This window comes from Artemia franciscana, chromosome 13 (genome assembly GCF_032884065.1).
Source record: "Artemia franciscana chromosome 13, ASM3288406v1, whole genome shotgun sequence".
Taxonomy (NCBI): Eukaryota; Metazoa; Arthropoda; class Branchiopoda; order Anostraca; family Artemiidae; genus Artemia; species Artemia franciscana.
In genome coordinates this window covers 41933681-41958444 of record NC_088875.1, presented here as the reverse complement: position 1 = coordinate 41958444, position 24764 = coordinate 41933681, and the positions used below count along the sequence as shown (strand labels likewise).

At 34.1% G+C, this 24764-nt stretch overlaps 2 protein-coding genes across 4 annotated transcripts in view; both read left to right on the top strand.

Annotated features, from left to right (window-relative positions):
- Nucleotides 1-8936, top strand: part of LOC136034954 (DBH-like monooxygenase protein 2) — a 66218-nt gene extending 57282 nt beyond the window's left edge. For all 3 annotated transcript variants that reach the window (XM_065716500.1, XM_065716499.1, XM_065716501.1), the window contains exons 3-4: nucleotides 6864-6971; nucleotides 8611-8936. In XM_065716500.1, coding sequence (XP_065572572.1) covers nucleotides 6864-6971; nucleotides 8611-8889 — 387 coding nt within the window. In that variant the 3' untranslated portion in view covers nucleotides 8890-8936. The remainder of the gene's footprint in view (nucleotides 1-6863; nucleotides 6972-8610) is intronic.
- Nucleotides 8937-16031: 7095 nt separating this feature from the next.
- LOC136035110 (DBH-like monooxygenase protein 2) lies at nucleotides 16032-24247 on the top strand. The gene is made up of 4 exons (XM_065716692.1): nucleotides 16032-16074; nucleotides 20640-20778; nucleotides 21845-21952; nucleotides 23878-24247. Coding segments are annotated over exons 1-4 (534 nt in total). The 5' UTR covers nucleotides 16032-16072; the 3' UTR covers nucleotides 24163-24247.
- The last annotated feature ends 517 nt before the right edge of the window (nucleotides 24248-24764 follow it).

Sequence of the window (24764 nt, the reverse complement as noted above, 5' to 3'; positions counted from 1 at the left end):
GACACAGGGAATATAAATGACGACCGGGACACAGGGACACAACTACAATGGGGACGCCGGGGGGCACAGGGGGATATAAATGACGACCGGGACACCGGGACACAAGGAATATTAATGACGCCCGGGACACTCAAAGAGAAATCACAGACTGGAACACCGGGACACAAATGACGACCGGGACACATGGAATATAAATGACGACTGGGACACAGGGACATAACTACAAAGGGGACGCCGGGGTGCACAGGGGGATATATAAATGACGATGGCGACTCAGGGAATGGTCGATTAGCAATCACCATCAACAAAGCTCAAGGGCAATCATTAGAATCATGAGGTATAGATCTGAATACGGATTGTTTTCCCATGGACCATTATATGTTGCATGTTCAAGAGTCGGTAAACCTGACAATCTATTTATATGCACAGACAATGGGACAGCAAAGAATGTTGTATATTCGCAAGTTTTACGTAGTTAAAAACATATATATATATATATATATATATATATATATATATATATATATATATATATATATATATATATATATACTAGGTGTATATGTGTATACACATATACTAGGTGTATACGCCCCCACCACTAGGTGTATACGCCCCCACCAACTAGGTGTTGGGGTGGCGCGAAGCGCCACCCCAACAGCTAGTATATATATATATATATATATATATATATATATATATATATATATATATATATATATATATATATATACGATTTTATGAGTAGACGATCTTATAAGTCGGCTTAGTTTTCTGCGTTTATTTTCAAGCTAGGCAATTTCACAGTTAAATCATCTTGGGTCTATTCATAAGCGAAAACCGCAATTTTCTAATATATTTCTTTCGGTTGTTCTAAAATTATGAAGTTTTTTGGACTGTATAAAATTTACGTCAGCATTTAGACATTGTCCTAGACCAGTGATTAGCAGCTATACTTGAAATCGTTTATTCGTGAGGATAGGGGTTCGAGTTCTGTTGTCAGGGGTGATTTAGTTTGGAACAGAGGTCAGTTGCATCACTCTGTAAGCCCAGTCAGGGTCGGCCCAGCTCTAAATATGTATCTGGAAACACCTGGGTAAGATAAGCAGTAAGGGTGTGTGAAAGCACGGGATGTGTGGCCCCAGCCCCTTTTGCACTTGCTGGCTGAGGGGCTGTGAAACAAAGATCAGCACCACTGTTAAGGACTGTAAAGTCCTTAACAGTCCTTAAAGTCCGTAAAGTCCTTAATGCCGTATTCTTCACCTTAACTTTTTTAGATATTCCACTGTGACAATAAATAAGATAAACTAATTAGTTGAATTTGATAAGGCTCCGGGCGTAAAAGTTCATAAATTAACAATTAGTTGATTCCTAAAGACAGCTACATCATCAAAGGTAAGCTATACCTTTTTAAGCTGTTTGGCGCCACCTGCTTTGATCTTTTCTTTGCTGATTTTTACCATGTTCTCTTGTTTTCTCGATTTCCCCAAAATTTTTCAGATACATATGGCTGAGTAAATTTTAACTTCGCCAATTCAAAAAGTCTGATTTCATTTTTAGTATCCTTATTTTAAGGTAGGATATAGCACGTAAACTCAGCTTCATTCGAAAAAAAAAATAATTTGAAAGCCATATAAAGGTAAGGCAATAAAAATAAATCCCTAACTAAATAAGACAAAGCTAAGTGGACTGCAGTAGTGACGAGCAGTCGGCCAAAAGTGACCAACCACTGTATAAGGGTAATTTCGGATATCACTTTTTAAGACTGCTTAATACTACTGACTTACTTAGGAAGTACTATTATTGATTGACAAATCATTGCAGTACAAAGCAGCCACTCCTTGCCCCCTTTCATGAAGCCCAAGTTTTCTTTTAGCCCTTTCTTCTCACTTTTACTACCTCATTCAGGGATGACATGCGTTTTGTTTGGCCCAAGGCGAATGGCCAAAAAGCACAGTCCTCAGCAATTTATCATACTTGATCTGTAAAACGGGGCCTAGCCATATAGGCCTTTTTTTTATTTTAGCCATTGAAAGTAGGATGGAACCAAGTTTTCTATACAGCTTAGTGTTACTAAACGTACAGCCATACGAGTACTTAAAACCATATTACCATAATTCTTCTAAACAGCATCTTACAAATCTCCCTTGAACTTTAGAAGCGTCCATAGTTTTGAGTTAAATTTGACCACTGTCATTACCGCTTCCAATTTTCTAATCATAGGAAGATTATCGTTCGATTATCATTAGAAAATTTATCTTGTTTTCTGGAAACCGGCAAACATTTTATCTGGAATACTTAAATCATCTGTAAACTTTAAGTATAGGGGAATTTGATCTTATCACCTGATACCATGTTCTCCCATAGCCTTTGCCGTGTTCTTTTGGACAAAGCACATAAAAATAATCCATATATGCGCAAATAGTATACATCCCCGCTTCACCTTACCCGCAGAAATACTAGCCTCGTACATACCACTAATTACTTTAAAGTGTTTATTTGATGCATTATGAAAGGAAAAGACCTTTACTAAAGTTACTCTATCAGGAGAATCAAATGCCTATTCATAATATATAAAACTGATGACTAAAGGGATCGAACGGCTCAGACGCTAAGTGCGAACATTTTGGTCTACGAATCCTCTCCTCTTTTTCAAACATTTTTCATATCTAAAACTTCACCTACAGCGTTTTTGGTCTATTAAGCATCATCATCATAAATAATCCATATATGCGCAAATAGTATACATCCCCGCTTCACCTTACCCGCAGAAATACTAGCCTCGTACATACCACTAATTACTTTAAAGTGTTTATTTGATGCATTATGAAAGGAAAAGACCTTTACTAAAGTTACTCTATCAGGAGAATCAAATGCCTATTCATAATATATAAAACTGATGACTAAAGGGATCGAACGGCTCAGACGCTAAGTGCGAACATTTTGGTCTACGAATCCTCTCCTCTTTTTCAAACATTTTTCATATCTAAAACTTCACCTACAGCGTTTTTGGTCTAATAAGCATCATCATCATAAGTAATTTGCTGGCCACAGAAATCAAGCTGTTGCCTGTGTTATTACTACACCCAATCTTATGACCGTTCTTATAAAGGGGTTGGATCAGAGTGTTCCTAAAATCCCTAGGTATTCCCTCCTTCTCAAAATCGTAATCATAATCTTTAGTGTCTTATAATTAAGCAAATTCCCAAGTAAGATGCCATGTGAGGCCAAGAAACGTCTGGTTCTGCTGCAATTACAAGTAAGTAAGTATATCCGACTTCCTAGCTATCATATTTTAAAGCTCATTTACCACGCTATCACACAGGATACCTTATTATTTTTCATTTCTTTTAGTACTGTCTCTAGCTCCTCTTTAACAACCAATTTTTTTCATTTTAAATATTTGTATTTTTTTTGTTTTATTTCCTCTATCTGTATCACAGTTGAACACCTTTTTAAAACTTCCTGCCCACCTCTTCTTGACACTCTCCATGCCCCCAACTAGGGATTTCATTACGGAAATTAAATTTCTGTGGGACCAGTTTGCAGTGAGAAATATGATCAATTTGATAAAAGCAAAAATCAATCGGTATAACAAAATGTAGTCAAGCAAAATTCGTCCACGATTTCTTTGTTAAGAATTTCGGATATGCTCAAAGCACTTCCGTATTAATCTTTTCTTTACCAATGAAAAAGACCATGTCGATAAAAACTAACAGATATTAATTTTGAAAAACTACTTCCACAAAAGAAGTCTTTCAAAGAAAAGTAAAGAGAAACATTAAACCAATATTATAGGATTATTTCTTGTGAAATAATTTAGTATATAATCCTGTCCTGCTGGAAATAGAGTTAGAAAAATAATACGAGCAGGAAAAAGGAAAAGAAAAAGTGGTGCTAATCAAAAAATACAACAAATTATAATGCAATTTCTATATTTACCAAATTCGTATGCTGATTTCGGAGGTTAGTATTGTAAAATAAGTTAAAGAAAGGTTAAGAACTGCCAAGCCAAAAAGTTAAAGAACTGCCAGCAATAGATGATGTTTCAGTACCTTGCATTTGTTATAGCCAGAGAACTAGTTGCTCACTTTGAAAAAGCTTAATTTTTAAAGAAGTATAAGGCCGTCAAATATATTTTTTGGTTTTCAAAATTAAATTAAAATATCAATATAAATTCAATTAGAATACTTTTGCAATGTAGTACCATGCAAAATACTTACATAAGAATAAAGCCACGAGCAAGACAGTTCCATTCGAATCAGTCCACACAGTCAAAATTCCATAGATAATGTCCGAATAATCCAATCTAAAATAGTCCACAACAGTCCATAATTTTATAAAAGTCTTAAAACTCAAAACTTTACCATTAACCATCAGTCTCACCATTTTAGAAACACGAAAAAAACGAAAAAGACGAAAGAATATATTTTTAGCTCTGTTGGTATAAGTTTCGTAATAAAATGTAACAAGTAGCTTTACGACATGTCCCTGTAAAAAAAAAAAAAAAAAAAAAAAAAAAAAAAAAAAAAAAAAAAAAAAAAAAAAATGACGAACATGCACAAGCAATGACTCTGAAGAGTCTTTATGCTTAACTTCTATATTCAACAGCTTAAAGGCTTGTAATACATAATCAATGAACGCAACAAAAAGCAAAATTTTGAACTTCTAATCAACGCTAGCTCAAGCCTATTCTTTGTCCTTGGGTTGAGTTGTATTAAACAGGGCTTGATTTGGGTGGGGTTGGGATGCACGAAGGTTTTATTTAAAACGGGGGTTCAATTACACGCACACAAACATGATTTCAAAGTCACCAAGCATATAGCGTCTTTAAGCTGAGAGCCATGTTCAATTTGATTCCATATTTTAAAATGGCGTAAATTAAAGCTACTTGTTACATTTTTATTACGAAACTTATACCAACAAACTTAAAATATATTCTTTCAATATGCTTGCTGCTAAATAATGAGTGTACTGCATACGATTACTTTAGATCATTGTGAGTTTACATATCATTATCTTGATGGCCGTCGTTAGCTTGTCGATTGATAGTAAATGCTAAAAAGCCCCAGTTAATGAATGAATAACTTAATAACAGCAAAGGTTAACTTTTATTAGTCGGGTTTAGTATAAAACTTTTGAGATATACCTCTATTGGGACAATGCAGTTACGTCACTATATTGAATAAATACAGCAAAGACAATGTTTGATGTGAATGTATGCGAGCAGCGAACAAACCAAAGGTAATCAACAGTCGACAGAGGCATCAAACTTACGAAATTTAAAGGAAAAATTGGTTTCTAATGTACCTTAGATTATATTGAAAAGAATAATTCCATTTATCCAATAGAGATTATTGGATTTACTGTCATTAGAGATTACTGTCATTAAAGCTTAATGACAGCTTTAAGACAGCAAAACTTTGGGTATTTTCTTCAGCTACGTTCGGTGTTAAACCCCAATAGTGAATGAATTACTTCATTAAAAACAGCAAAACCTTAGGCATATTTTTCAAGCTAGGGCGGGGTTTCCTTACTTTGAAAATATCTGAATAACTTTGTTCAAGGATTATGAATAAAAAGAAGTAATTATGCAACCTGAATTTTCAGCTCTAAATTGTTAGGAGTTACATAACCTTTAGCAAATTTTGGCCCTTGAAGAGGCCCACCCTTTTCTCTAAGCGTTTTATGATTCTTGAAAACGACTTTTGTCAGGTACTTATCTAAAATTTCCATGAAACATGCATCGTTTTTAAGATAAAAGTGTTTACTTTGTATATGCCTCGTTAAAAAAAAAAACAAAACAAAAAATAGATAAATATTTACCCAGAATTCGGTAGAATTATTTTTAATAAAATTTCTTAAGTAACTAAAATCAAGTAAACAAGCCTTATCTTTAAGAGAACTAAAATATAAAAATAATTGTTTGCCAAATCATAAGTCACAGAAAAATGTATAAGAGCAACAGGGCTATTTTGGAAGACGGATGTGCTTGTCCAATGGATAATAAAGATAATCTGAACCATTTATGTCTACCTGCGAGACATCACGGTTAAAGAAGTCACATCTCTAAGTGTACAATAGGACTCAGGCTTAATCCTTGTCTGAGACCTCTAATGAGAGAGATAGGCCACTTAATAGATCATATTTAGGTTTGACGCTGTATGGCTATACTAATAGGAAAGCAGGGATTAAAGCTGAAAATCATTCCGACGCAAAAATACTTGGACTGCGGAACCGAATACTGCTTATATATTCAAGCTATATAAAACACGGGATCAAAACAAACGAAAAATTGTTTGTCAATTCAGGGTCATAGAAAATGTTTGAGAACATAAGATCATTTCAGAAGACGGGTTTATTGTTCTATGCATACTAAAGACAATCTGAACATTTCATTTCTACTTGTGAGACCTCCCGATCAAAGTGTCTTGAACGATTTCAACTTGACAATTCCCATTACATGGTCTTCAGCCGACCATTACCTGATTTCAAACATAACTTTTAATTAGGGCCTAGATAAAAGAAGTGGTTATAGAGTTATTAAAATGTTTATGATTCTTCTATTCTTGATATGACAGTCAACACCATAGTCCATTCTTTTAAACTCCTTGCAGTTATTGTAAGCCAAACTACAACTCTTTTTCGTGCGACAAAATTTACCCATAACATGAAAGGGAAAATATATAATTTCTTAATTTAAGTTATACCGACGCAGGGACCTTAGTAGTCAAGAAGCGTCGTTAATTCTTAAATAAAATAAAAAATTAATTTAAGTTATAAAAATAATAATGATCGCAAAATACTTAATGAATTATAAGCGGTTTTCGGAAGACCGTCTATATTTACCTCCCTATTTCTAGGCACAAACAACTGGCTTTGTTGCTTTGGGTGTTCTTCCAGAAACAGGAATGGAGGACGAGGACGTTTGTATAGTTGGCATTTACCCTGACGGTACAGTGTATATCAATGTAAGTAAATATAGTGGTTTATTTTCATATACTCCGTCTGTAATATAGAAATATTTGCCTGGGTAACTAAAAAAATCTTATGTTATACAACATTAATTGTGCAAGAGAGCAAAACCAGGTCCTTAAGTTTGCTTTATCCCTTATATCGGATTAGTCGACACTGGAATCACTTCCACTGAGGGCTATGGAATCACTTCCATAGCCCTCAGAATGTTCAAATTTCGCTTACTCTGACAGGAAGATCTTTCTTTTAATCCTTGCGTGTCATTCTGTGTGGAACTCCTTTCCTGATTCAGCCTGATAGTGCTATTCATTTAGCAAATCAAAATCTCATTTTTTTTTGGGGTTTCTCTGCAATTTTGTTTATTATCATTATAATTTATTCTCAGTTATTATAGCTGTTTCGCTTCCTTTGGATGCGGTTTAGGTTTATATCTGAGTGATTAGAATGAACTCTTATAAATTATTGAAATCTTTAACATTCTCTCTCTCTTTGAGTTAGTACTTAAAAATATGAGTATCCTCCTCCTAGTGGCGCTAGTTTAGGGAAATTAAGTAAGGGGGCAAAAATAAAAATTTCCAAATTTAGAGGGAGGGGTATTTTTACTCTACGAAAGTATAAGAAAATATTCAGTGAAATAAAGGAATTTTTCAAAACCTAGGGGCAGGGGTAAAAGAGTGTTGCAGGAAAACACCCCCTCCAATTAACACCACTCCATCCTCCTCCTTTGCAGACCACGGAGCCGCTGTGAGGTTCATTGCCTTGCATTTTTTATTTATTTTTCTTTGTAAATACATCTTATCTCAATATAGTATTTCGGAACCTCGTTTCCATTTTAGTGTGAAAAAGATATTTCAAATATTAAGTTCGACTACGATAATTCTAGAGGGGTTATGTTATAACACATGAATTTGACGAAGTGGAGGAAAAACTAAGAAATATACTTCGGTTTTTAACTATTATTAACAAGCTGTTCTTTGTTCGACTCCAGTTATTTCAAGAATCAATGCTACGACAAAAAGAAAAATAAAATCTATCATATCACAAGCTCCTAACTATTTCTGGAATTGCGGTGTTTTTTTTTTTTTAGCTATTTCTATTAATGAGAAAAAGGGGTGCAACTTATTTTGCTGGGCCATATCCATTATTTTTTTGGAGGTGGAGGGGTTTGCAAAAAAAACTTTTCGAACCACAACAAAAATTTATCTACATGTTCTTTGTTACTTTAGTGCGTGTCGGACAAAAATATCGAGGGGGGAGGGAGGATCAAACCGGTTAATCCCCCTAGACAGGCCCTGGTATTTTGTGGAAAAAACTTTGAAAAAAAAACTATTACATATAATTAACATAAACGTTCAATTTCTAGTTTCAGCGATGAAACTGTTACCATTCTTAATCGAGCAAAATACTTTAATAAGATACTTTATAATACTTAAATACTTTAAATACTTTAATACTTAAATACTTTAAATACTTTAATAAGAGACAATTCTTTTAAAAGACTGTGACAGCTTCGCGTCATCCACATAGTACACATTTTGATAGCAATTTTTCGATATCTTGAAAAAATTGTTTTTTTTTGCTAGATTACTTTTAACATTGTATGTGAATAATTTTGACAATTATATTTTCTTCTAGGACTACCATGCCCATGAGCCCAGCATACCCCATCTAGATGTTGAAGAAGGTGGCACGGAAGACTGGCTTCTAGTTGACGTTTCAGAGACAGAAACGGCTACTACAGCCACCTTTTACAGAAAATTGGTAACTGCTGATCCACTTAACGACCAGCCTATCTTACCAGGAGTGGCACGGCTCGTCTGGTCCTATGGAGAAGCAGATCCAACAGATTTCGATAACATTATTCTTCAACGAGAGACTACAGGCGTAGTTGAAGTTGTACTTGTTGAGCCATAAAATTTCAAAAATCAGCTTGGTTGGAAATATATTTATCCAAGAAACAATTCATAAGCGTCTATTTTGATAAAGAATGTAGAGAAAAGCTATCAAGACATTTTGCAGCCATTATCTCGCATTAGGAAGCAACTAGGGGACCAAATTTTTTTTTATTTGTCATGTTACCCTCCTAAGGCTATATAGCGTGTCTCAAGAACTCCGTAACCCTGGGAATGAGTATGTTAACGAATACATCTGTAACACCAATTTAAGATATATGCATTGTTTTTTAAGCTATTTCAGAACATACTTAATCAGCTAAAAGATCTAAAGCCGAATTGGCTGACCATGACAAAACCAGAGACGTAAATCTTGAAAACAACAGATCTATGGCAGGTAAGAAAAAAAAATTAGCCAATCCGGACAAGTCCCAGTTAAAGATAGGAGCGGGGCCACAATTAGTGATAAGGAAAAAGTTAAAGAGAAATGGGAAGATCTTTTTGAGAATGATCTAAACCGAGATTGAGTTGCAGGAAAAGATATAGAAAAAAAATGAAAATTAAACCATTAATCAAACCACAGTATAAGAAAGGTGATAAGAATAAGTATCGCAATTATCAAGGAATTATTCTGGTCTCTGTAGGTAGTAAATTACTTAGTAATGTGATACTTTTTAGACTGAGAGATGCTGTTGATTAAGTTATAAGAGAAGAACAGTGCGGTTTCAAAAAGGATAGAGGATGTGTCGACCAAATTTTCACTCTTAGGTTAATAGTTGAAAAGTGCCCGAGTTATCAAACACCTTTGGTCCTCAGTTTTATAGATTACGAGCAAGCGCTCGACTCTATTAGAAGAGCTTTAGCAAAGGTCGTATCCTTGTATGGTATACCGGACAAATACATTAAAGACAAAATGTTGGGTAGATATATTTGTAGATAGATATAAATCACTCTTTCACTGCAATTACAACAATACTTATCGTCGATCCATTAATATGAAACCAGTAGAAGCGAGTAAAAAAGGAAATGAAAATGAGGTCTAGACTAATTTTTTTCCTAATATCGACAAAAACCATCCATAAACAAATTCAATGTTGGTGATCTGGTCAGAATTAATAAAAGTAAAGGTGTTTTTAATAAAGGTTACCTACCAAATTATACAACTGAAGTGTTTCAAATAGCTGCAGTGAAACATATAACCCCCACAACGTATGAACTGCCAAATAAAACGGGTGAACTCATTATCGGTAGTTCTTACGAAAAAGAAATCTCGAAAGTTATTCAATAAAAACTGCCAGTCTATAAATGGATCCTATAAAGATGAATAAATTATTAGCGAGTATAATGAAAAGTAGAGAAATACAAAGAAGTATAGTTCAAGAACGTTCCTTAGAGCAAGCTGGATTTGGTGACTATGCTGAAAAGTTGGGTGCTCAACTCCTTGAAGCAGAAGATAAAAATACAAACATGATTACTGATATATTACATAAAAATGACGCTAATATAAGAAGACGATTTTAACGACTGGATCAATCTTTAAAAAACGCAGAAAGTTTTCAAGCAAGCAATCAAACTCACTCAAGTCAAGCTATTTTACCCCCGAATAAGCCAAACTTCATTGCTAATATCGATTCTGGGGATATATGATGAACTTATGAGAGAAACCAATAAGGACTATGATCCTAAGGAACCCTACTTTGAAATGCCTAGTTTTTAATTAGACAATTATCAATATTTAAAAGAGGCAATAGATGAATGAGGAACACTTAATGAAAGATATGGTGGGAAGATGAAATGTGTGAGATCTAGTGAATTAAAAAAATCTACTGAAGAAGGTTAAAAGCGATTAAAAATAACTTTGGTTTTATAAAACCTCAGCAAGGAACTGGAATTTACATGAATACAAATGATATGTTTGGAAAATTATATAGTTTTCTAGGTACCATAGCTTCTGGAAAACATATGATGGAGCTAAAAATGAAGCTATTGACCTGCTCGATTCATTATTCAAAAATAAAATTGTTAAGATGAATGACTATAATACCATTTATAACAACTATCTCAGAATTTAAATTTTATGAAGAAAAATACCTTTCTAATAGATGGTTTTGATTATTATTAGTGGTAACAAAAATGAAATCGAACAGTCTTATACAAGCAATCCGACCACGTTAGATCGAAACACTGATTATAAAATAGCTCTAACTCAAAGTACATTATAGTACCCATGGTATAATATTAGTGATCAATTTAAAAACAATACTTTGATTACAGGGAAAAAATAAGGATGAATTGGTTATCGTTGTAGTTCCTAATGGATTGGATGATGAAGAGGGTATAAATTATTTTTAACTCGCTATTTCATTTCATCCCTAGATCGATGCCCAATCAGTATATCATCCAATATATTAATGATGAAATTTGTTAATATTTTGAAATAGAATTATAATTCCAGTTTAATAGTCATTTATGTTTTATTTTTGGATTTGAGAATGAAGCTGAACTTAGCAAATATAATGAAGGTACTAAGTTCCTAATATTAGAAGAAATGTTCATAAAATACATATTCACTGCTAGTTAGTGGATAGTTCAATTGTGAATGGGAATACAACCTATGATATGATTTGAAGTTTTGCTCCAAAAACAGAACCTAGAACACTACTCTGCGAGATTCCTAGAGAAAGGCAATATTTTCCAATCAATCTAAACGAATATATTAACGGGCTAAAAATTACTATAACTGATCAATTAGGTAGATTAATAAATCAGAATGGAGAGAATATTGAATATTTGGATTTGAAAAAAGTTTAACGAAATTATTTAACAAAATTTATCTACAAAAAATGTTAATCAATAACAAACAATTATTATATACAAGACAGTATGGTAGCGGGATTGGTAGTTTCTTTACAAATTATTATCAATTCTCAATTATTCAGTGCGTCCATATGAAATATAAAAGACGAAGTTAGTCACATGTAAAACACTACTGGAATTATTAAAAAATAGAGCGATTGAATATGGAAAAGATTAGATAGATTATAATCAAAGAGAGTTAAATGATGTGAGATCTCTAAAAGATATAGTTTCAAATAACAAGAGATATTTCAATAAACATCTTGATGAATAGAAGAAAGGCTTATTGGATGCAATGATTTTAGGGAAGGGACTTAAACTACATTCACGGTAATGCTCTTGTTGACACCCTCAGTGACAATCGAAGATCCACCTCCTCTGTTTGAAAATTTTTTAAAGCTTATTTAATATTTTTTCTGTATATAAATGGCAGTGAATCAAGTTGTTGCTTCTTATTGCGAAATATTTGAAAAGCCTACAACCAAATATGAATATACAGAAATTAAAGAACACAATGTGAATGTATCTCAACAATTAAATTATAGTTTCATTTTAAAAGATGTGGAATCTTGGATTCTTCCAAGCGATAGTTACCTTTATGCAAAAGTGAAGCTACTTTAATAAATAATGAAGCTACTTTAATAAATAACGGATTTAATTTGTTTATAAATGCTGAATACATCAATGGAAAATGTATTGAAAGTATTGATTATGTAGGTATAACAACTACTGTTAAAAATTTATTAAATTTTCAGATGACTATAGTCGATGCGCAGCTACTAATATGCTTTGTTATCAAGATAGAACCCAATCTTGATTCCTTTAAAGCAGAAAATGAGTTTGAAAGCACTTTTACTCCTGTTGCAGCGGGTGGTGGAACCATTACAACAAAACGAAATAGCGCTTTTAATAGTGGTTTATTTAATATAGCCAAAGAAAGTCACGTGGTTAGTATGTATTTACCATTATCACGGTTATTTACATTTTGTCAGGATATTAATCGTTTTTTCTTAGAGGCGTTACACATCAAATTACAGTAAAAAGAAATGATTTTTCCAATATGATTATACAATCTAGGGCTCAAAATTTTAAAGAGGATGTAATTCATTGATCATGGATGTCACCAGTATTACATCCCAGTTTACCCATAGCGACTCAATTAGAAGCCAGATTAACGAATAAGGTGGAACAACTAAAAGCTGGATTAGGAAAGGGCAGCTCATTTGAATTATGATGGGAAGCGTGTAATACCTATAAAAGTGATAATGAAACGGATAAAGAATTAACATAGAGGGGAGTCAGTGGACGCTATAATACAACTAAGATTGTTGTTGTGTTACAGAAATCTGAAAAAGATAACAGTTATACGCAAAACAATATTATATTTGACCATAGGAACCCTAATAAAATTGAATTGAGAGTAAATGGGTATAAATATCCACAAGAAGATTTGAATTGTGATTTCAGTAATGCTAATGAAGATTATTCTAATGTTTATCAATGATTTTTGCAGCTAGGATAAACACAAAAATGTTGATAGTGGAACAATTGTAAGTTACAATGATTTTAAAACAGTATATCTTTTATTTTATTTTGATGTTTCAAAGCATGAATCGAATTTCTATAGAAGTGATCAACCGCTGATTTAGAAATGAAATTTTCATTAGATCAATTACCTGCTAATCCACATAACATTTACTGAGTTACATTTTCAGAAAGAAAAGCAATCATGAAGGTCATTGTTTGTAAACCATACGTTAGTATATAAATTATTTTCGATCTGAAAATTTATTTGATGAAATTAACAACTAATAAATAGAGAAATTTTTAAGAAAAATGAAAATGGAAAATAAATATAATCGAACTATTAGGAAAGAAGATTTAGACAATGGGACGGAAAACGCGATTACAGGAACGAAATATGTTTCGAAAAAATATGGAAATAAACTCGTTATTATTATTAGTTATAAAGATGAAAGGTTTGATCTATTTTCACCTAAGTGTTTCATTCCAAGGCAGTTGACTTCGAAAAGAAATTTAGAAAAAATTTGAAAAGAAAAAATAAAGATAATATAAATTATTTAGATGTTGACATCGAACTATCCCACAAAGTATTAAATTATTACATCGGTAGTATAGGAAAAGTGGAATATAATTAAACTCTTATTCTACAATTTAATCAAATTCTTATTCCGCAAGACCTGTTTTGATCTTAATGCTCACAATGGGAAATTATAATAATGTCGTAAATCTTCATTTAAAATGGTGTGGATTCAATTGAACAGCGGGTAAATAGATGGGGTGATCTAGGTGGGGCCTATAACCCGTGTTTACATTGTGAAAAAAAAAAATATACAAAAATGAGACCAAATTTGACTTCCAAGGACCTGTTTAACTTTGATTTTTTGTCCCAATTCTATAAGAACGACTCCTGAAATACAAGGATCATTTAATTATAACAAGAAGCTTTCTTAAATTAAAAAAAAAAACTTTAGCACGAAGAGAGAGATATTGAGGAGGAGCGTCCATCTTAAATACGAAAAATGCTATTTGTTCTAAGTTCTAACGTTGCTCCTTACTTTCAGTTGAAAAACAACTTTTGTTTTAACTTATTTTACTGGAAATCAAACTTGTTCGGGCTGATTATGCAAAAGCCCTTGATCATCTTCATTATTTCAGGAATACAGATTTTTCGCACTTTTTTTCTTATTAAAACTAGCTTATTGTAGATTGGACTTAATCAATAATCCCCTTCATCTTTATTTATACTAATCTTTTATGAGTAATTTTTTAGTTCCTATAATTTCTCTAAAGCTTTGCACCCTACACAATTGTCAATTATTTTTGTTTCGTTAAACATTATAGTGTCATACGGAAAATCAAATAGATGTTTGAATTGATTTATGCTCGTTCTATTCATGTTTCAGTTAGGCAACAATGATGAAGTTTTCCCAAAACTTCAAAATTTGATAATATGTAATCTGTAATGCAATCATAACCTTTTCATAATTCTGTGACGACCAAAATAAAAATAGTAGAAAATCCCAGATTTTATGTATGAATGCACCTATGATGAAGCCAGGCGGTAATTTCTTCATTTTGTTGTCCTTGGTACTTTAGACTAATATGTTAACCATATGTTAAATTTTGTATACTAAACTAGATTAGAAACAAAATTTCGTTGTAAATCCCAGCCAATTATGTGTAGAAACATTTTGTATATTCAATTAATTTCAAATATAAAAGCACAATAGATAGACTAAACGTTCTATACTATACCAAAGCAAATGCATTTTGTAACAGATAAAATGAAAGGCAAATATAACTTTCTTTTTCGCATAAAGGAATTTTCAAGGTGTTTATACTAATTTTTATATTTTTGATATAGTTAGGGTTCTGTGCCTCACTGCCTTTACCAGAAATAGACTTGGGCTGTTATCCTAGCATATTCTCGACATTACGATTATTTTTCTAAATCAAAATTTTCTAGCTGAAAATCTCTAACCTTTTCTTAATCTCCGTTTTCTTTTGATAAAACAAAAGGGTACTCGTGTGATATAAGCCCTATCTAAGGTTCTTTTAATATGTTTCTCTGACACTCAATCCTAATGAAATATTCCAAAAAGTAAGATAAAAAAAAACTTTAGAAACAAATTTGGGCTTGCACATTAAGGGGAGGTAGGGGGTAAAATATACAGTCTGCAGGCCTAATATGTTAGGTACAATCATTCTGCAAATTCTGTGGTAAGAATTGTTTTCTAACTTCACACTGTCTAAATACTTTACCCCCCCCCTAATGTGCAAATATTGCCCAAATAATATATTTTTTCCATCTATTTTGTCACTTCTCTTTGTCTTGTCTCACGCTAAGCTAAAAAAAACTAACAGAAAAAAAACGGTTTCTATAATGAGTCAATGAACAACTAGAGCGGTAGGACGTTTATCAAACAAGTACCAAAAAAGTCCTTTTCAGGTGTTTTCTCACTAAAGATTTGCATGTACTATTGGCTGGATTCTATACTAGGTTGTAGCTACTGCTGCAACTATGATAAAAATTTCAAACTATGATAGCAGACTTCTAACGGACTACCTATGCAGACTACCTACGCTTTTTATCACTGTGGTATCGTATAAATTCTAATAAATAGCCTTCAACCTTTGCTTAATTTAGACCACTTTTTGATATAAAATACATTTACTACGATTTCAAAATTTTCCAAATATTTGTTTACTAGATAAAACATTTTAAGCAGAGATAAGCTGGCTCAATTTCCGCGAATTATCACATTGAATTTTGATATAAATACTCTATACCCTTAACATTGAACAATTGATCTTAGGCTGCAACCATGTAAGTACTTTCAAGTTTTTTCAAAATTTAATTCTTGCGTATCTAATATTGAGATCAAAATTAGTCTAGGTAAGCAGAAGGTACCTCCGATGTATTAGGCTAATGCACCTGTTACTTAATTGCTGCCATTTCACTAGCACCATCTTATTGCCATTTTTCATCAGTCGGTTATTGATAAATATTCATCAGCTATTGGGAATTCTTAGAAATTTTTTGGTAATTTTTGGTTGGTAGTTCACTGAGAATATCCACTTTAGGGCAATTAAAATTATATTTATAACATTTGTACAGAAATTCCTAAATTTTTTCCATTTTCATTTGAAGTCAATCTATGCTTTTAGGGGGTTGATAGCTGGTAAATTACCATATTCTTCCCCAGGTGACTTCCTGTAACAATAGTTGCGAAGTATTTTGCGAAGGCATCCCTTTACTCGAAATTGAAGCTTTCAGTTGTCTTGTGAGGTTCAAAAGTGAGTGCAAGGCAACTGACCTCCGTGTAATACCATTCTTTACGTCCTGGGATCCACGTAATCCTGATGGCATTGGGTTAAAACTTTCGTGATATACATTTTGCTCAGAATGTTAAAAAGCTTAAAAACAAAGTGCCTCCTAGATGACTATAGCCACAATCAAGGGCAAAGGTTCTTTCACACTATAGTAGGGAAGGTGGGAATGTTTGTCCTTGTTAAAATCGAAATCATGCAAGAAATTGAAATCAAAAATTTTTGGAGATAGCCAAAGATTCCCTCAAGTACACCCCCTGGCCTAGAACCCAAGCTTTTTAGCAGAGTAGTAGGTATATTACTTCTTGCTTAAATCAAGAGCCTCCAAGAGGACTAAGACTACGGTCTAGGGCAATGGTTCTTCTACATTGTAGTAGGGAAGGTGGGAATGTTATATCTTGTTAAAACCTTATGTTTGTGGTAATCTCTGCTCGTTTTGGGTTTCGTTTACTCTTTGCGTGTGATTACTGCTCATTTGAAGTTTTATTTATTATTTGACTTTTTATCTCTCGTCTTTGGCTTAATGTAGCTCTTTTCATTATTTTGAAAAAAAATTCCAAAAATCTTTTTTAATTGATTACTATGTATGTAGGCATGTTATATTTTATTGGAAGTGGAATCATGCAAGAAAATTCAGTCAGTATGCCATGTGAACCAAACTGGCAAATGGTCCCAGAACACCCCCAGTCTGCATCCCATCACCGACGTTTTGGTATAACGGTAAACAGGCACCTTATTTGAACCAGGATTACACGAAAATTTTCTATGTGTATGATTGAAGAGTAAAGGGTACCGGTGTCACCTTCAAAATAATTTTATGCCCAACTACCCCTCCAAGCCCACTGCGTACATTTTAGCCAAAATGTATGGGGACAGCATTTTGCTCATACAGGAATTGATCAGGACTAACTTCTTTTTGTGTAACGGTATTCACGCTGCGCTTGTTTGAACAAAGGTCGTGCAAGAACCTCCAATCGGTATGATCGGAAGACTAAAGTAGGTCTATAAACTCTATAACTTTACAAAAGTGCTCAAATCGACTAGGAACCTATGTAACAATAGCCTCGAGCCATGAAAATAGAGTGAGCGGATTTTCAGAACCCTACGCCCCTTGCAAACCTCAGTTACTTTTAGTAAAAAGTTACACGTGTGTCCTTTTCAAATTTGGCGGGAGTAGAGATACAGTTAAAGGCGAGAGCACAGTTTTGCAGGTGGGAACACAGATAAGAGAAGTGCAGCAGAATTCCTAAAAATATTCTAGACCATGAGCTCTTTTCAGTCGTGAGACTCCGAATTCAAATATATGAAAGTAGATCATTCCACAATGTATGAAATTTTGAAGTCCGCTAGCATCTGGATTGTAAAAAAAAAAAATCATTCGTTGTGCTTATTCTGTGTTTATTCTCGCCTGAAGTCTGTGTATTTTCTTGTGATCAAGTCATTTCATGATTGCACTGTGTAAGTTCAGCATTAAAAACGAGCCCATGACCCCCCTCCCCTCGAACATAACACGCCGAAAAAGTCGTTTTTATTGAGACCCCTTGCTTATTTTCATTTTTGAGTCGAGAACTTGATTTGTTTGAAAGGCTTGAAAATGACTCAGTTTGCATTTTATAAAAAGACTAGGCTTACAGTGCTTGGGAGACGTAAAGTGACGTCTTTGGCCATCGATTGAAGAATGTAGTTGTGAACTTGTTATTAATTTTAAAGTTGTATGTCCCAAAAAAAATTCTTTGAAAAAATAACGACAAGGACCTTAAATATGGTATAAAATTACTATATTTCTACTTATGACCAATTTTATTCTCTGCCAGCCTACCCACCGCACGTTGCAGAAATCTCGAGAGAACAAAAAGTTAAAAAAAAATTCTTGGTAGAAAATTACCTCACGGAGGAATCCCTCTTGCTGAAAACTCCTCCCCCTCGAAAATTCTCACCACATGAAATTCAACCCAGAAAATTAACTCCGCGGAAGATCCTTTTCTCAGTGTACTAACACCGATCACATTTTAAAAATTTAATTGTGTTTTAAAAATTCCCAAGAAAAAATCCCCCGCAGACAATGCTTCCCCGGGAAAATTGCCGCCCCCTCCTTCCATGCGGAAAAAATCTCCTCGTCAGATAATCCTCTCCCCCATCACAAAAAATTCTAACTCCAATGGAAAATCTCCTCCCTTGTGTGGAAAATCGCGTCCCTCCGACAATTCCCCTTCGTTGGGAATCGAGATCATAAATAAATAATATCACGATAATGCACTGAAACGATAAGGAAGAACATTTTTTTAGACGTCATCCTTCTCACAGTAGAGTTAATCCTAGATTGAATAAAGCTTTCCTTTATCTTACATTCATATAAATTACCTAATTAATTTATTACGATTATTAATATGCAAAGAGTCGAAAAATATATTCATTTAAGCATGGACCGCTGTCCTGTGGAATCCTCCCGACAATTCCACCCTCCGGATAGTTACTTCTCTAAAAGTTGTTTCCTTCGACAATTCTTCTTTGAAAAATTTCCCCCACAGACAAAATGGCGACGGTATATTTGAATTTATAACTATTTGAAAAATTAGAATAAATGCTAAGTTAACTAATCTTTTGAATACCAAATTTAGAAGAATAGAAAATTTGGAATCTTGGGAGTTTGTTAAATAACAAAAATTATAATGAACTAATATGCTAATTGAATGCCCAGAATATGTGGATAATATGACCGGAGGAAATTTTCAAATATTTTCGTTCCGGGGTAACTGAGTTCATTCAGTACTTTGGTATAAAAAAGTTGATAGGATGAGGAAGAGGTGACGAAGGGATCATGAACCCATTTGTCCAATAAATCATACATTTGAAATTCTTGACATAGTTCTGATTCAAATAAAACACCAAAAACCCTGCATTTGTACTTCAATATTGAAAGGGAGGAAAGGAACTGTTGAAGAGGCCATGGGTCCCATTTTGGTCCTCAATTCATGCAGAATGAAAATTCTGGCATGACTCCATCTCAAAAAACCATTCCTTTTTTCCTGCTGGAAGGTTGTAATTGGGACAGATGTGGGAATAGGGGATGGTTGGACCACTATTCCCTTTGGTTCCCAAGTCGCAAAGACTGAAAATCTTGTCGTGAATCTGGTTGTAACAAGTTATAACATTTGTGCCCACTTTGTTCCTCTAGTGAAACAGACTGAAAAAGACTGGGTAATTTCATCTCAGACGAGGCGCAACACGCCTATCTTTCTAGGGGAATGAGATAGCATAGGTGCCACGGGCAAACTGTCTCGTTCCTGATTTTTTTTTTGCGCCAAATCGGGAATTTTGTAGTGTCAAACGTTACATCATATATTCACCTAAAAAACGGGGGAGTCGGGGGGGGGGTAGGATGAACTGCTACTACTACTAACATTTCACCACAGCATCATGCCGTCTGAGGCCACCAGAGCTACGCGTGCTCCTCCTCCATCCCAATCTATTCAAAGCCTCACTATTTACACCCACCCAGGAAGCACTCCGTAAATCAAGATCCAAAAGTGAATTGACTTCCCGCTGAAAAATTGCATCTGACTCTGGTTCTCATAACCTCGGCAATAATCTGATCAATTTGTCAATGGTCAGATAGGACCCATGATTATCTAAAAAACCGTTTACAGCGTAGAAAAGGTGCTTTTCTTTGAGATCTCTGATAGTTCTGAACTCGTCTACGATAGTAATGTCCAAGAAATGAATGTTCTCCTTTATAATCATGAGATTGTTCCTTTTTTAATACTCTTTTCATCAGCTCACTTTCCAGCTTTTTCTCGACATACCAATAAGATCTCTAAAAATATTTCTACTATATCCACCAAAAATAAGTAGTGTTCTGGGAGTAATCCTTGCTTTCTGCATTATAATAATAAACTTAGTTTTTTTTTTTACTATTCGTTACATCGCTGTAGAAACTTATAGATAACCTTTGATGTTTCCATTCTAGGAATAAACTGATCTCTGTTTTGGCTATTTGCTGTATTGTTGTTGCAGTGCCTACTCGTAGAAACTTATAGATAACCTTTGATGTTTCCATTCCAGGAATAAACTGATCTCTGTTTTGGCTATTTGCTGTATTGTTGTTGCAGTGCCTACTCGTAATAGTGGAAAAGTTGTTGTCAATGATGAGTATCAATTTGAGTGGACACTGGCTGGTGACGAAATGTATTTTACTGTAACAGTAAGTAATTACCCTTCCCTATTGGCTTTATACACAGTATATGATATACATTATCAGTTACTGCCCACCTTAAGGTATTCCTTACGTAGTTGATTCATTGGAGGGTGTTCACTATTCATTACAACATTATGTCATAAAAGTATGTTTTGCCTCGACTCTCTCTGATAAGTTAGTTACCAATGTAATTTTGATTAGTGCTATTTTATTTTCTACTATTACGAAGTGGTTACTTTTAAAACAGTTCGTGGTAACGAACTGTAAGTAAGGCTCAATAGTAACCGAAGCTGTAAAAACAGAATTTTCATACCAATGGATATATCAAAAGAATTGGTGTTTTATTCTGATTTCAAATATATAGGTTTTGTTAAATTTAATCTTGCCCATCAATGGTTAAGAGGGTGAGAAAATTTGCCTCATTTTTGAAAAATGGGGGAAACACCCTCTAAAAGACATATGATCTTAATGAAAATCGCACTATGAGATTCAGTGTATCAGAGAACTCTACTGTAGAGGTTTCAATCGGCTATCTAAAAAAAATGTGGAATTTTGCATTTTTTGCCAGAACAATCGCATATGCGTGTTTGTTTGTTTTTGTTGTTTTTTCCAAAGGTGATCGTATGGACCCGATGGTCCTAGAATATTGCGAGAGGGCTTATTCAAACAGAAACTAAAAGTTTTAGTCCCGTTTTTAAGTGACCAAAAATTGAAGGCTTCTTCAACTGGAGGATATGGAGGTAATAACTGTTAAAATTGGTAAAATAAAAAAAATATGATAAAAAATGATAAAAATTGGAGGATATGGGATAGGGGGAGATATATGGATGACATGATTTCAGTATGGAATTATGGGGAGGGTAAATTAAAAGGCTTTTTAAAACATCTTAACTTGGGAGATAGGGGGGGGGGGGTTAAGGGATACCTAGGACCAGGCATAGTTGATTCTTCATTTAGATCAAAATTGTAACACTCACAAGTGTTTTGCCCAATAAAACTTACTCCTTTAAAGCTCTTGCTCGGCAGTGTCGACACCTATCTAAATTTGATTCTACTTCACTTTGATTTCTAGGCACAGACAACTGGATTTGTTGGCTTTGGAATATTTCCAGAAAATGGATTAGACAATGAAGACGTTTGCATATTCGGCCTTTCTCCCAACGGCACAGCATACCTTGATGTAAGTACATATAGTCTTTTTTTTAATATATTTGAAACATAGAAACATCAAAGCACCGACAACTCAGTGAAGCGTCGGGCCATCTGAGGCAAACACACTAACAAATACATCTTTCCCACCATCAATCTACATAGAATTTCATTATGTAAATCCCTGCCATGAAGTTCCTACTTCTTCCTGAGTCTATTTTATGGCTTCCTCTGTCACCTTTCTAGAAATTTCTGTTAATTTTGTATAAATAGTCAATTGAAACCATGGTTTGTCACGTTTTTGTCAATAAAAACCCGAGTGGTGAGTCTAAGAAGTTTGCAGTTAAACACATTCCCATAAAAAATGTGTTTCAGATGCCAAATGAGGCTGAAAACACGGATCCTTCTTCAATTACAAGTGCAAGTAAGTCTTATCACTTTAATGCACCTACCTGGTTTACTACACAAGGATAGGACCTTGACTAAAGGCTCTCTACAGATTGGACCAAATACCTTATTACAATCTGTAAAAAGTCATAGATAAAGAGGTATGATTTATTCAAAGTACCTTTTTGTCTAATAAATGGCATCATGCGCAGTAATTTACTTCCTTCGAAATCAAGCCAAGGCTACAATAATTGCGATATTTGCTCTGATCGCCTTCTTTATAAAGTAGCTTAATAAAGGTTTTCCTAAGATTACCAGGTACTTCCCCTCTATCACAAAAAATACTCACAATTTGTGTTATCGTCGTCTTTAATTCGCAACTCAGCAAATTTGAGAAAATTGTCTACTTTACTGTTAACACTTACTGTATACTGTTAACCGTATTCTTCTTCCATCTCTTTGGTACAATCTCCATTTCCTGCTCATTAAATAAACCTTCCTTCATTTAACTTGCTTCGAAGTATTTCACATTATTTCCTCTATGTTGGTTGGCCCCACAGCTGCAACCTACTAGAGACCGAAGCACGGCCCATAGTAACCAAAACTTAAGAAACACGTTAAGAAAAACTTGTCGAGTGAGAAAAGTTGCAATTTGAAGCTGATTCAGGAATGGTAACTACGAGTTCGATTAATCTTAATGGTAGAAAAATAAAACAATTTTTTCAACTGAAAGAAAGGAGCAACATTACAGCTTAAAATGAATAGAAATAATTCCCTATAGGAATGGGGTGGCTCCTTCCCTATTTCTCGCTCTTTACGTTAAAGTTCTTTAAAAATGCTTCTCAGTCAAACTCAAAGGTTCTTATGTTCAGGAGACGTTCATAAAGAATTTGGGTAAAAACCACACTACAGTATAAAGAGCGAGGAATGAGAACGGGGTAACTCTCTTTATAAACAGAATAGTTTCCATTCATATTAAGTTTTAATGTTGCTCCTTACTTTCAGTTGAAAAAAGATATATTTAATTTATGACTGTTTTTTATCATGCCAGAAAATCCGGGTTCCAAGCATATAAGGTTTCCCGAAGGAAATTACCAGTCAAAAATTGTTCTCCCTACAAAAACATCCCCTTGGAAAATCTCTTCTCCAGACGAAAAGTTTCAGTATATTTCCAAATAACAAAGACTATATATACGAACAAAGGTTAAACTGCATAATTTGTAGCCCTTCCCTTGCGGGTTGTGAGGAGTTTTGTTATCCCGAATGTATAGCTTTTTGACCTATCCTTTCAGATTTGTAGCTTTTGATGACTAGCATTTAACTTAATGAATTTTACATATTTAGAATCAGTACAAATTAGTGATGAAGATAACGGTCCTCAAATATGTAAAACCCAACAGATATTCATAAGTGTCATTACCTGTCATAGATATATTTGTTTTAGAGAATCGTTCACCATTCTATTTCTTGGAAATTCATCCATTTACATGTTTTAAATGGTAAATTTATGAAATTCAAATTGAATATATAATTTTCTGTAAGATCTTTGACACTTTTAACTTTTCCTAGGATTACCATTCCCTTCAGCCTAGCGACCCAAAGATTTTAGACACCACAGACGGGGGCACTGTAGATTGGTTTCTAGTTGAAATATCAGAGGATGGAAACGCTACAACAACCACTTTTTACAGAAAGCTAGAAACTGGTGACGACATATTTTTCGATCAGCCTATTTACCCAGGAGAAATGAAGCTCATCTGGTCCTATGGGGAGATGGATCTAGAATATTTCGACAACGTCACCTTTAATGCAGAGACTACAGGTAGATTTGACGTTGTGCTTATTGAGCCATGAAGTTTAGAAAATCATCTTGTTTTATTATATATTTAGCCATTAGGCAATTAATCAGTGTTCCTTTTTATAAGTAACAATAAAATCGTTGTCAAAATGATTTGTTACGCTATCTTCCCTTAGGAGGGAGATATGGGGCAAGAATAGCCTATAACTATTTTTTATTTTATATTTAATAGTACCCTCCATAGCCTAAAACGTGTATCTCAACAACTCTTCGATTTTGACAATAAGGAGGTTCACAGAAACGTCTGTAATACCCACCTAAAGTACCAAGAATATCCAAATAGAAACTGTTTTTCCTCCCTCGACACACTTTAGGTCTATTGACACCTGATAACCATCTAAGATTTTATTCCGGTTGATTTAAAGTGATGAAGTTTTTAGGACAGTACCACGTTTTCGTCACTATTCGAACGCACTGTTCGAACGCACCGTTAGAACGTTAAAACTATTCGAATTGTTAGAACGCCCTGTTCGAACGCACCAGACGGTCTACGAACGCTCCATAGCCTCAAATGTGTATCTCAACATCCCTTCGATTGTGACAATAAGGACGTTCACAGAAACGTCTGTATACTCTCTTAAGGGTATTACCCTACTAA